The 15,123-nt window shown below is 38.1% G+C and overlaps 1 protein-coding gene across 4 annotated transcripts in view; it reads right to left on the minus strand.

Annotated features, from left to right (window-relative positions):
• robo3.S (roundabout guidance receptor 3 S homeolog) overlaps window positions 1-15,123 on the minus strand; it is a 239,363-nt gene that overhangs the window by 99,422 nt on the left and 124,818 nt on the right. The window contains exon 1 of one of the 4 annotated variants that reach the window (XM_018241662.2): window positions 8,118-8,682. The exons of 2 other annotated variants lie outside the window; for them this stretch is intronic. In XM_018241662.2, coding sequence (XP_018097151.1) covers window positions 8,118-8,196 — 79 coding nt within the window. In that variant the 5' untranslated portion in view covers window positions 8,197-8,682. Of the gene's footprint in view, window positions 1-2,494; window positions 2,592-8,117; window positions 8,683-15,123 lie in introns of those variants that run through there. One more of the 4 variants, XM_041571322.1, reaches the window with a different exon arrangement.

Raw genomic sequence — 15,123 nt, forward strand, 5'->3', positions numbered from 1 at the left:
TGTGTGTATTCAAGTGACCAGGCCCTCTTCATGCAGGACATATGGTGAAGGGCTCAGTTGAATTTTATGTACCACTGCAAACAACCTGCACGTCTGGTCACTTAATGTAAATTAGGAAAAAAATCAATGTCTGTGGCATTTTCTGTTTGAGTTCTTGAGCCCAGATGTTAAGGACATTTCCATAAACCATTTTACTTTGCTGCTGGAATAGTTTCCTTAATCCTGTGTCAGATTTGATTTTTTTTTTTTTTTTGCAGAAGTCTGGTCACACAGAAAATATCAAGTCAAGGTTTATTCTTTGCTAAAAGAACACATTTTCCTCCCCCTTCAAATCCTCTAATAGTCACCTTGAGCATCTCCCTCTGACCTCGTTAAGTAAATGCCCGCTGTCTCTTTTCTTATTCAAATTACCTGAAGGACCACTGACTTCAGCACTGCATGTTATTACTCTAAGCTTTCTCTGTAATTGAAGCCATAACAATATAGATCAGTATTGGACACTAGATAGCAATTATTGCTGAATTATCAACACAGCACTCAGCAATAACCAAAAATAAAGCTCTGTGCAAATCTGCTCACAAAGAAGCTATTTTCAGCACTCAGAATAAAGCCATAGCCACGACCCAATCTTCATTTTTGTCTGTTGCTCAAAATGCTTTTGCATGTTAGACTGCTCTTACCAAATGCACTTCTGAAGAATGATTTTTTTCATGACCACTATTAATTTAAAGGAAAGGCTGGCCACCTTACATTTAGGTGGATATAGATTTTTTATTTGAGCAATAAACTTAATTGTCCCATTACCTTCCTAATGCAATTCAGGCTATAACTGTATTGACAGAAACTAGAGTATATGTCGGTTTACACATTTTACAGACCTTAAGATGCCAAGATATGACAAGCTTTTCCTGAGTGAAGGTAACTAGTGATTCAGTCCTATTGGCAGAACCACCTGTTCTTTACTATGACTAAACATAAAACAGTTCAATACTTGTTCAGGCTTGATGATGAATGGCCATGTACTGTATTGTATGTTGAGGTTTAAATTTAACTGGAATACATATTTCCTAGCATACTAACCCAAAACTAACTTTCTGACAGCAACAGAGCAGTAATAGCAAGATTCTTATTGGCTGAAATGTTTTTAGGACAGATGTCATGTTTCTGCATAACTCCCTAAAGGCAATAGTTATAAAGACAATCTTGATGCAATCCATTGCATATTATGAATGGAAAGATCTTTGCAAAGGCTCTGTATTGCCTTTTTGAGAAAACATCTTTTAATACAGGTATGGGAATACACGGTACTTGGGTTTTCCAGGGAAAACTCTTTCTATAATTTGGATCTTTAAGGCTGCTAGAAAATTATGTAAAAACATTAAATAAATATACGAATAGTGGGCACTCCAAACACATAGGTTCAAATAACAGTTAGTATCCCAAAGCTCAATACAATGTATATTGGGTGTGCACACTCAAAAAATTATTCAAAGGAGGTATGAAAAAAGTGTTTCTTTATATTTTCAATAACAAAACAGTGTAGATCAGTGTAAGCAGATGTATACATACCACCTAGTAATATGTTTCAAGGTAAAAAAAGGAGACCACCACTAGAGACGGATACACTAGCCAAGGATGAGAACGCTTCGGCACTATAGCCTTTGTCAAGGGGAAACATATAACTAGGTGGTATGTATACATCTGTTTATACTGTTGTATATAGATTACACTGATTAGCTATCAATGTTTTTGATGTATGTTTTATTAACACTTTTTTCATTCCTTTTTTTTGTTTGCATAATTTTGTGCATACCCAAAAACACATTAAATAAACCCAATAGGCTGGTTCTGCTTCCAATAAGGATTAATTATATCTTAGTTTATGGGAGACAGCCTTTCCGTAATGCGGAGCTTTCTGGATAACGGGTTTCCAGATAACAGGTCCCATACCTGTATGTATGTATGTTCTAAGTCTACAATGGGTGAATGTAATGAGTGGGTCTACATTTCTTGGAAATGCTTTTTTCATGGTTATTACACATAACAAAAAATGAATATTCTTTCCATAGACTTCAATTCTAAGTACTATTTTTTGCATGTATTCACTAGTGGTCATAGGTCCTCAATGGTACAATGCCATAATGTGTCGAAGAAAAAACCTATGGCATATGTAGTTATATATGCTACTATTTATAGGCAGAGACTTATTACACGGTGAGAATCAAGAGTAACCTGTGAATGGGAAAGCTCACAGGATTTTGTGGTGCTGTAAAACACAGCGTTATTTTAGGATGCATACTGTTGCTTAGAGACGTTACATTCCAGACTTGTTATGGTTGTATTTACTATTGCCCCTAAACTGCAGTATTTATTTGCTACTTAGCAACCTACTACAGAAATATACCCTGCAGCCATATACATGTGCTTTTTTTAACATATGCATGATTTGCCCAACATCCATGACTGTAAATGCAGTCATGCCGTCCTTGTTCACCTGCTCTCTTGATGTGGAGGAAGGGCCAACACCATATGTGAAGTGTTTTTCCAGGCTCACCCCAGCTGTTGTGCTGCTCCATGGACTTGCCATCTTTTAGTGCATTTGGAGGGGTCGAATTATGTCAAAGAAGAGGACAAAACATTATAGGTGCTAGATTTAGCAACCACGTATTGACACTGATGAGAAGATGTTGTTATTATTATTAGTGTCTAGCATTTTTCAGAGATTATACATCATTCACACCAGTCCCTGCCCCAGTGAAGATTCCTGTCTAAGGTCACTAACACTTACACACACTATGGCCAATTTTATCAGGAGCAACACAGCCTTCTTAAATGTTTTTGGAGTGTGGGAGTTTATAATCTGTGCCCATTGCTGATATTCTGGTTCAAATTGCTTTGATAAAAAGCACACAAGGTGCAAAGAAAAAAGTTAACGGATACACTTGCCTTGAGGAGATGCCCTGCCCTAACAGACTCAACTTGCACCTAATGAATCATATGCTATTGCTATTTCTGCGACCTGGCACCTTAGCTCACCAGACATATCACTATTTGCACCTACATTAGCTAATTAGCGGAAACCTGCTATTATGCATGGATGCTGGGAAAACACTGCACCGTGGATATAAAACATGACAATTTTTCACACATTCTAGCAATTTGCACTTAGCACTTACATTTGTAAATGATCCCTACAATGTCAATATGATTGCCACACATGTTAAAATTCTAAATGTGTGTGTATTTCTGCATAGTCTCTATTACAATTGTGGTAGCAAACTTACTAAGCTTCTAAATAACCTATTTCACCAGCCTTTTACTAGAAAATGCACTCTAAGCGTGCCATTATATAAGGATATGTTGAGACAATATAAAGGCATTTTGACACAGGAAGTGCCCTAGGATCTGCTGAGTGTTTTCCTTTATCACAAAACTGTTAAAGAATTGGGGAAGGCTTGAAGGTAGTGGTATATGAAAACATTTTAACGCAGGAGGTGAGAGGATATTGCTGTTTACTAAAATAGTAGTGTTCCAAGGCTAGTCCTCAAGGACAGTGCATTAGAATACTTTTAATTGTTGCCTGTGCCACTCTCATTCTTTTAGAACAACCTTGTTTATCTCCCCCACAGCCCTCCTGAATACTCTACTTTCCTCACATGCAGTAACAGGGTGTGACAAGTCAAAATATTTGATCATGGATGGACCTTACTTAGTATCCGATGCAATACCTATAGCATGTTATGACAGATACCATAAGGTATTGTCTAGCAAAAGCATTAATTTAAGTTATTTTAAAGAAAATTATCCTTAAAGAGTTTGTTCACCTTCCAAAGACTGTTTTCAGTTCAGTTGTTTTCAGATTGTTCACCATAAACAAAGACTTTTTCAATTGCTTTCCATCTTGAATTTTTTACCTTTTTCCCAAAATTGAAGCTTAAAGTTGAATGTTCCTGCTTCTAGTGTTCCAGTTTGGCAGCACAGTGATCCAGGAGCACCTGAACTGATACAATTTGCTTATACAATTTGTTGATACATTTCTCAGAAGCATCTGTGGAGTATTACCAACTCTCATATTCTATTCTAACAGCCTTTCATGAAACACAGGGATTCTGCTCATCAGAGACAAAGATAACAAATGTATCAACTAAATGTATCAATTTAAAACAGTTAAAGAGTAGGTGACCCCTACTCCCAAAGCTGCTTTAGAAGGTGAAAATGAAACTTTACACTTCAATATTTTTTGGTCACAAATAGAAAATAAAAAGTAGTCTTTATTTCTTTAGAACTATCTGAACCAACTAAACTGAAAAATGTGTTTTAAAGTGAACAACCCCTTTAAGGTAGAAAACAATCCAATTGTTTGGCCCATGTAGACCAATCAGAATAGGACGACATCCATGGCCAGCATGCTTTGATACTGACATATTACTGATTGATCAAAAATAGGATCTAAGAAAGGTGTGTGAAGGAAAATGGGCTTCAGGTAGTGGAAGAAAGCTTCTTTAAAAAAGAGAGCAAACAGCACCTGCAGTATTCTAACTTCTATCGTACACTGACACAATAGTAAAAGAATGTGTCAGTATCACTGCAGGGGCCCATCCCCACAGGTGTTCTTAATGCACCCTGGCAGTCTGCCACTTATTTAACTGTGCAACCAAATGTGGCTGCAGAAGATATTAAATTCACCAACAAAGCAGCGGTAGGTGGGCACAAATGGGCTACTTGAGCCAGATGCACGGAACTTGTACATTCTGCAATATTAAAAAAAATCCTTAGGATGGACTCAAAGACAGAAATTTTATAGAGTTCTGTAAACCTACACAGCTTATGACATTTCTGCACTGTATTGGTTATCAGTTCAGGTCAAATTAAAGTGCAGATTAGTGTAATATGTTGCCTATAGAATAATTTGCATGTCACCAGTTGCCATGTTTCACACCAAATGAATCAGTTCACTCATTGTACCTGTGGTGTTGTGATTCCTTCAGTGAAATCCCTTGTCTTGTGTTGGCAAAAGCTGCAAGTGGCACAAACACCAAAGCCAAATGCAGACATTGGTTAAACTATACATTTTACTTCACCAGAGAATTAAATGCACCATGCAGCTTTTGCAGGGAACTTCTTAATATACCATACTGTTAAGAGCAACATAAGTGGATGACCATGCTAGTATCTATAGAGAATGTTAAATGCTCCCACGATAAAACAATATGGAAACTCCCACTCATATGTAAAAAGTACATATGTCAACAAAGATGAAATATTCTCAGGTTGTTCTTTCTATTGAATGACAAGTTTGGCTGCAGGTTTTATGTGTGTCTTTATAGATAAGTGTGGCACCTGGTGCATGAATCCTTTATTATAATAAATTAAGTGTGTACCATGGCTGTGCTACATGTTTGCCTTCACACAAAGCTACGATAAGTTGTAGTACTATGAAAAGCTAAGAATGGGTGGAGTACAGTCAGCCTATCACTATCAGTGCTTCTCACTGCCCCATGTACAGCATGAAAGGGAACTATACATTTCTGGCAAAAAAACAAAGGTCGCATATTAGTGCATATTAAATTTAGTTAAATATATAACACACACCAAATTTATACCATTCCCATATCAGACAGGAACATGTTAGGATCTCATTTTATCATAGCATGCAGCCCAGTTTGTGTACGGCCACACGGGGGAGGGGGGCAGCTGGGTTCCCTGGGGCACCCGGCCAGCATTGCCCGGTACTGCTTAACAAAAATTAAGTGTTTTGAAACAAAGTTCCCTGCTCAATTATGCCAGTGAATGGTCGTGAAGCTTCAATGTGCTTAGTGAGCTGAATACAACTGAGAAGATCTCCCTGAAGCCATAATTCCTCACCAAACTAACTGGTAGGAGTTTCCTACTAATAGGGATCAATGTCTATGCCAATTATGCGGCTAGTTTGGGCACTTAATGAGAATTTATTAAGGTAAAAACGATTACTGCTATACATATTCATGAAAGAAAGCTGGGCAGTATCCTCAACGGACAGCAGCAGTATGCCAGTAAAGGAAATCTCTGCTGATTACATGGGGCACGTTACCCAAGGAAACAAGTTAAATTAAATTCTTACATATGATCTTATTTGCGAATGTACTGTTATGATCACATTAGGACAACCCTGGTCACTTGTGAAAATGTTGCCTCTTAGATCCTACAGAATTTTACCAAAGGGTTACACTGGAAAATTAGAGCACTGTGTGTAATGTATGTAACAAAATGTAATGAAGACAAATGATACTAAATTTAAAGTATCTGATCATTTATGTCAAAGTGCATTTGCAAATGAAGGCAGAAAGTGACTAATTAACATACTGTTAAGAGAATTGGGTAGTTTAATTCATACTTGAAACCTGTTTTGCAAGTAGTAACCGCTCATCCCTAAATGTATGGGTAATGTGTTGCCCTTTGTGGAACTGAAATAGTTAACACTGTTCCTGAAAGAGAAACACTTTTTTTGTTGTTACTTTCCAGAATGTAATTCTTTAACACACTCTCCTAGCACCCAACTGACTTTGTAGAAACTTAAAACCCGTTGCTTTTGTCACCAAAAGATCTGTCAAGGTGTCAGAGTCTATAGAAGGCTATAAAACATTCTGTGTCTTGAATTACTAAAGAATTTCAACTTCAGGGCCATAAAACACAGTCTGTATGCTCCACAAGCCCTTAGGGCAAGCAGCTCCTAATGCTTGACCCCTTCAACCAGTTACATACAGGTCCCTCCACTTTTGGGCAACTCCAGTCAATGCATTTGACCAATTCTCCAGGCTGATACTACACATCATCACAGTTCAAAGAAAAAGATCCACAAACAAATGATGTTCCTCAGGAATATTCTGCATTGCTGATCAAATGGTTCAGGCTCTGTTCCACCCGTCTGTACAACCCAATAAAAGGTCAGTCCCAGAGAGTGCCATCAAACTGTAACATAAATACATTGCATGCAGTGCTATCTGATTTGCAGTTTCCTTACACTATTGCCTATAAAAATAGACATTTGAATGAATTTGTCTCGAATGAATACAATTTCTCTTGATCTGACTGATGGTGAGTAGGGATATCAAATAACTGTGGAATTTCACGGTTCACAGATCTGTATTGTTAATTCTGTCCCTTTTAACATTGAGGCTAATACAAAGCCTTTATAACTCTGTATGCACCACAGCAGCTTCACAATCATCACTATAGAGAGAGACTCAAGTGCAGAGGCAGGCAAGCGTGAGTCTTCAGTGACAGTTAACCTCTTAAGGGCCAGGAGGATCTCCAATCTCCCCAGCGCAAGTCTTATTAAGTGCTGAACAAAGTTCTCATAATGGACAACATTATGCCAATCAGAAAATTCTGAGGCATCCTCAGACTCTTGGACAATGCTGTTTTGCCAAAGTTACTGCACATTCTTACTCAATTACAGAGGTAGCGGATTAAGGAATACAACTGCCTAGTAGGTTGCAATCAGAATAACACATAAATTCATGACCCAAGATAACACAATCATATAAAAACAAGATCTTTAAATTGTAAGCCCATGGAAACAGACCCTATAATCCTGCTGTCTCCTTCTGTAATGTTTATTTATTAATGAACCTAAATAAATAAATAAATATCAATAAATAATGATGGGGAAAGCCATTAGGTGTCTGTGCTAGCAAAGAAGCCCAGTAAACCAGCTCAGTATAAAAGCTCACAACATCCCCCCAGACAAGCCTGTGCCTTCCAAGCAAGGAAAAGAGGGTACTGAGGTTGCCTGTCCCTTCACTGTCTGAACCTACTCATGACTTGATGCCCCAGTACAGAGGACTCTCAAAATCAAATGGGTTCAAATGTCATGATTTATACCTAACCAGTGTACAGAAATAACCACTTGAAGCAGTGTGCAGAACTGAACAGAACCAGTCGAAAGAAATAGACAGAACCAGTCTGCCCAGGAGCACATGGACTTCAGTACCCAGATCTACTTCTAAGCACACTCCAGTGTTCCTCATACTAAGAAGAGGCTTACGTTTAATAGTTACCCTTTAAATCCTCAAAAGCAAAGTGACCTAGAGTTACTCCCCAGTAGGAGTTTTGTTGCGTCCATGAGATATTCTTACCTAGGACGGGACATACGGACACAACCAAAATCCAGGTGAAGGTTTTGCCCATAAAACACATGATTTTCTGCTTTACCATGGGAAGCCACTAATTCCTCTATTAGGTCCAGATCGGATGCCCGAGTGGGACAGGCACAAGTGAATGAGCATATAGAGATTAGAGTCCGCTAGTCACTTGCCAGAGCACAGATCAGTATCCGCATCCAGTCAGCACAAACATCCCAACAAGCGGCGAATCCCTCCTGAGCCCTCAGTATTACTCCTCTGGCTGCCGGTAGCTTCACGCACGCTTAATGCGCGAGTCCCGTGTGAAATATCCCACTTCTGCTGGCAGGTCAGTTTTCCATGAGAACTAGAGACCCCTCTGTCCCGTGTAATAATCCACATTCAGGTACAAAGTGCTTTCCCGTTGCATATATAGTTATATTAGAGTCAGAGCAGCAGCAGAGTCCTGAGTCCCATGTAGTGATGCACTTCTTCCCAGGCACATCACACTCATACACACACATACACACACTAGCAGCTCGCTTTCCCAGGCATAGTGCAGCTTGCGGAGAGTGCAATCCCTACACCATTGTGTCATCGGCCCCGCCCCCAGCCATTTAAAGACACAGGCACCTGCACACACACAGCAGAAAGTGCTCCCCAAGTGCTTCATTCTTGATAAAGATGCCCTGCAATAAACTGCACACTCCACATACAACAAAATCAAATATGTTTATGCTACTAATGTTATGATTATAAGATTTCCAACATTGTAAGGTGAAAGAGATTATTTAGTACAGTGTGACTGGCCTGTTTCATAAGGGGTCAGTTTGTACAGATTAAGATACATCCCTCTGGAGAACCATAACCATCAAACAAGTGATCCTTTATTCAATTGCACTACAAGTTTCAGATCTAACTGATCCTTCCTCAGGTGCCACTCTTCACCTTTAGGAAGGATCAGTTATATCCGAAACATGTAGTGCAATTGAATAAAGGATCACTGGTTTGATGGTTATGGTTCTCCAGATTGATGTATCTTAATTTGTGAAGACAAGGAAGTGTTGGCGGCTTCTAACTCTGCATGATGAACCTAATACTGTGAGAACTGAAAAAAAGCCTTTTACCAAAACCATATCCATAAATTTGTTTGTACAGCTCTATATTGTGGATCTAAAGTTTCTAGCACACTGTTTTTCCTACTCTTGAGATTTGGGACTACTTACTAATAACATCATTTTATTAAAGAGTTGTTCACCTTTACATTAACTATTAGTATGATGTAGAGAAGGGATCCCCAACCTTTAGAAGCCATAAGCAACATTCAGATGTAAAACAAGTTGGGGAGCAATACAAACATGAAAAAATGTTCTTGGGGTGCCAAATAAGTGCTGTGATTAGCCATTTGGTAGCCCCTATGTGGATTGTCAACCTACATTGAGGCTCTGTTTGGCAGTACAGCTTGGTTTTATACAACCAAAACTGTTGCTCATGAGCTACTGGTTGGGGGTTCACTGATGTAGAGAGTGATATTCTGAGACAATTTGCAATCGGTTTTCATTTTTTATTATTTGTGGTTTTTGAGTTATTTATCTTTTTATTCAGCAGCTCTCCCTTTTGCAATTTCAGCAATCTGGTTGCTAGGGCCCAAATTACCCTAGCAGCCATGCGCTGATTTGAATGAGATATGAATAGGAGAGGCCTGAATAAAAAGATGAGATAAAAAGTGGCAATAACAATATATATATCTATATCTATATGTGTTGCCTTACAGAGCATTTGTTTTTAAGATGGGATCAGTGGCCCCCTATTTGAAATCTGGAAAGAGTCATAAGAAAAAGGCAAATAATTTAATAACTATAAAAAATAAATAATGAAGACCAATTGAAAACTTGTTTAGAATCGACCATTCTATAACTTATTAAAAGTTAACTTCAAGGTGAACCACCCCTTTAATATAAACGTAAAGATTTCACGCAGCACTTTTTAAATATAGACGTGTTACTGTATTCATTTGTCTCTACAGGTTTTTTCGAAGTTAGAGTTTTCCTTGCATGCCTTACTTCCTGTTGTGACTGAATGAATCGATTTACAACTATAGTTCTTGGGGGGTTCTGTGTTGTTCAGTGGACTGGAAGAGCGGATCATCTTGAAAGCAAAAAGGTTGAGACTAGTGTTGTCCATGCTTATTTTCTGCCTTAGATTTTCCTGCAAATACAGCAGCATGACTCTTCCAAAAAAGCCATCTTATATTTAACATTGTTCTATAATAAAGGGCAATAAAATGCAGGAAATCTTGTTTTTGATGAAAAATGTTTGGCCAGATATTGCACAAAAATATATTTAATAGATTAAAGAACTTATTCAGGCAAAATACCTGCCTTCAATAACTTTTATGTGCATTTCCTGTATAATAATATGCATAAAAAGAAGTCTTGGAGCTCTTTTGAAGGCTGGTGGCCATTTAAATAGTCTGGAGGACCACAGGGCGTATGTGCCTCCTATTGGACAGCCATAGGTTAGGAAATTGATTGAAAGGAAATAGTCATGTGAAATTCTTTGAAATAATGTATCATGGGTTCACAAATTTACAGATCTTTACAGTTTGATTAATTTATTATATTTAAAATCGTTACATTTGTTTTTCCTTTTTTATGAAAAATGTATTTTGGATAAAGGGGAAATATCTAAATAAGCATCATGGCCTTTTGGGGTTAATTTATAATCTAAATTGTTTCGGGTACATATTTGGAAATGCTATGGCAAATGACTCAGTAGGTACAGAAATGGGTGTGCATTTTACTCCCTTGATTCAGAGCAAGAGGTAGTGACAAACTGCAGAGATGACTGATTGTGCACTGGCAAGGGTGGAACTAAGAACCCTTTGTTTGGAATTATGACGTTGCAGAGGTTACTCATGAAGGGGGAAATGGAAAAAGTGCAATCATATTTCAAACATGAAATGTTGGTTTATTTTTTAACATCACAAAATGATATAACAACGAATCTGTAGAGTGCTTTTCAGAATGGTCTAGTTACGGCTAACTGGTCACAATATCCTTCATCAATCACATACTGTTGTATTTTCTCTGCTAAATAGGTGTCTGTTCTGTTGCTGCTTTTTCCCTCTTTTATGGCCAATAGCAACAAGGCTGCATTCTCTGCAACTGTGTTTCAACCACCTGTACATTAGTTAAATAGAATTCACTTGTCACTCTTACAGAAAATCCCCTATGCACATTTTCTCCCTAAAACAGCCTACCACTGAAAGTGACAAGCATATTTAGTCTAATTAAAGGACAAGTTGAATGGTGCATTTGGGTGCCAGCAGGGCGTGCCAGTGTGTCAGAAAAACTATAAAGTGAAAATAGTTCTATTTACATTTAAAGGTTATATCTGGAGAGAATCATGAATTACATTTGATCCCTGTTTATCTCATCTGAAGCTAATTGCTAAACCAATTATACTCTAGCAGTAATCTACATGCAAACATGGGCCCTACAGTGCTAGAGGAACACGCAAGACAGTCCCCTTTTCTATACAGAAGCTTATTCAGATAAACTGTATTAAAGCTTCTGAAAAAAAAAACATTGCACTGCTTTTAATTTCATGTACAATACTTTCATTGTTGGTGTTAATGCTGGTCCTTTAATTAGCAAGAAGAAAATTATTTTTTTCCGTGTTGTGTAGGTGTAAATTGCCCTAATCATTATCACTGTGAGATACTACCACTTCAGCAACTCAGATCCTCAGTCTGCTTGAGTTCATCTCTTGGGTCCATCCCTGCCTCGCCACTTTGCTGAGCTAAGGATCTTTCTAGCTGTTAACCTCATAGTCATATTAATGCTCCATCTAATGTCAGATGTTCTGCTGAATTGTGTCCGTATACACCTTGATACTAATTGACATCCCTACAGCACCCCTGTGTCTGTGTACCATAGAGCCTGGGTTTAGTTAATGTATCCCATCTGTGCTCTAGAGATTTCTATACAGATATCCCTTGTCTGCTAAATGGATGTACTCACTTTACAGATGTTAATGGTTAATCTGTAGAAAACTGAAAAAGAGAGAAATATTGCATGACAATTATGTGCCCGTTTTGGCTTGCTTTATGTTTTGATGCACAGCAGGAGTGTATATTTATCTTGGGAAACCCCCTGCTTTTATATTATATTTCTTTCCTATACAATAAACACTGTATGGATGTCAGCACTGCCATCTACTGCTCTTAGCTCTTCTCAGTTGTAATTCATTCCTATGCTGTGCCTCTCTCAGAACTGTTCTCTCTCATGTCTGTTGCTGTGTACCCCACACTCATATACAGTACACAGTATACAGTAATAAGGCAACAATGGCAACAATGTAGATGTATAACCAACTTTTTGAAGAGGTCACTTGAGATGAAACTACATTTTACTACATATAAAGCTGGGGAGCTACAGGCATTACGCACACTTGTATTGCTTCCTTTCAAACACACAAACATACACACATGTACACATTTCATTTTCTAAAGCAAAATAAAATACCAAAGATGTCGCTTAATAATTTGGGTGCCATATACATGTAACATACAAATTGTGATACATTCTTTAAATCTGTAAATAAAAAGTTGTGTCATATGTTATTCTGCTTATATAGCTTTGGTTATTAGCATATGTTAAGGATGGGAGCAACTATAAGTTCTCTTAAAGGAACAAACAAATTAAAGTGTTTGAAAGGAATAGTATATACTGTTGCCCTGCACTGGTAAAACTGGTGTGTTTGCTTCAGAAACACAACTATAATTTATATAAACCAACTGCTGTGTTGCCATGGGGGCAGCCATTCAAACACAGATTAGTTCTGATGAATCCCATTGTAAGAATACAGAGTTTATCTGTTATCTGCTGTTCATCCGGTGCCCTTTCTCCTTTTTCAGCTTTTAAAAGCTGCCCACATGGCTACACAGCTGATTGTTTATATAAACTATAGTAGAGTTTCCGAATCAAACACAACAGTTGTACCAGTGCAGCGCAACACTACATTATTTTCATTCCGTACAAACACTTTTCATTTTTGATGTTACTGTAACGGATACACACATGCAGGACTTTAATAATTAGCACCCTCTGGTGGGCAGGTTAGCATGGAAAATTGTACAATGTTTGCACATATGAATCAGTAATTAGCAGGCTCTTTTCAAGGATCAAGTCACATCAGGCACCAGGGCTCATTTACACACGGGGCAAATCTGCACATTGGCAGTAACCAATCGATCATTACATTATTTCTTAATCACAGTGAAAGTTAGGGTGGTGCACACATGCAGATTCCGGGAAGATTCTCTGAAATGCCTTCCCCCCGGCAAGAATGTGAATTGCCAGTGGGATGGCATTCGGATCGCTTTGTTTTCCAAAGTTGCCCGACGCCATCCCGCCAGCGGGAAGGCATTTTGGGGAGATTAGTTGCCCGAAGAAGAGGAGATTTGTCGCTGGGCAACTAATCTCCCTGGAATCTGCACATGTGCCACCACCCTTAGAGTTTGACTGGTTGCCAGCCATGGGTTATTGCCCAGATGCAAATTCACCCTTTTGTTGATCAGATACAACCCCAGTTTCTTTTGAAACTGTTTTATATTTTAATAACTAAGTAAAAGAGGGTGATATAATAATGAGTTACCCATGGGTTGGAGCAGTAAATGTTTTAGTAATATATTTTGCTTAAACTCTTTTTCAAAACTCAGTATAACAGGATAAGCAGGCATCCATACCAAAAGGGTATTGGATTTAAATATGAACATCATACATTAGATCAATTAGTGGGAGGGGGGAGGTCCAAATGCTGACTTTTACAAACAGTTTAACAGTGATAAAACAGGTGGGACTCCCTTGGGGCTTAATCTTTGTGAGGGATGTTGACAAAAAACATGCACATAAGTTCTTCTAAGCCATCATAAATCAGTGCTCCTGGGCTAAATAAAGCACTGACATTCTCTGCCCGATCTCATACTACCCAATGCTAGAACAACTGGCACTCCTGTTCTTGCAATCAGAGTTTACAGATAGTACCAAATACTATGTAATGTGGTGTGGAGTCCCTGACCAAGTAAGGGTATATCCAGGATCCTTATTTCCTTTTTATTTCACTTGTTGCTAGAATTCAGCAAATTTTTTTCAGCAGGCATGGATTCGCAGCAAATTTTTGCATTTTACCATTTGCAAATTTTGTCTGCAGTGAAAAATTGTGCTGCCACAAAATTGTAGACAAAAAAGTTGCCAAGACAAAAAAGTAGCTTAGACAAAAATGTTGCATGTAAAGAATTTTTGACACCCATTGACTTTTTTTTTCGCCATTACGTATATTTTTTGCAGTTTTGTGAATATTTAAAACAGGACAGATTCGCTCATCACTACTTGTTACCCCTCAATATCCTAATCAAAGAGGGGTCTCAGCTATATTTACAATTCACACAATTATCTGAGCCATCGTAACATAAACATATTACTGATTCTGAAAGCGCTATTTGTTGTGCGTTGGGTCTCAATATTTGTTTTTCCAGTGCAAATGGATTAAGACAATAAGCAAATGCAATAAAGAGCAGCAGAGCTTGTAAAAGGACTGCGCCACAAGCCAGTGTGTGACTTGCTTAACTACTACACTTTGTCCTCAGTTTGTTGTTTTCTTGTATACTTCTAAACAGAGTGCTGCTGTTGTTTGATCAGCCCCCCAGGGGTTTAACATTTATTAGTGTGTTTGTGTTTGCTTTTAGTTTTTGCCTATCCCTCCTCCACAAAGGGGTACTACAACAAAAATAAGACATAAGCGTCAATGCATAACAAGGAAAACAGTGTTTTATGTCAAATAAGGTAGTGTTGGGGAAAATGCTTATTCATCCTGGAAAAAAAACTCCAGGAGAGGTACTTCCTGGAAATAATATCATGGAGACTAAGATCAAGCTTTACTATTGTTTACAACACTCTAAAAAGACGTGATATAGTCAAAGAAGAAAAGGAACATCCAAAAACAATATTAGCTGAAT

The sequence above is a fragment of the Xenopus laevis genome, chromosome 7S (genome assembly GCF_017654675.1).
Source record: "Xenopus laevis strain J_2021 chromosome 7S, Xenopus_laevis_v10.1, whole genome shotgun sequence".
NCBI classification, from domain to species: domain Eukaryota; kingdom Metazoa; phylum Chordata; class Amphibia; order Anura; family Pipidae; genus Xenopus; species Xenopus laevis.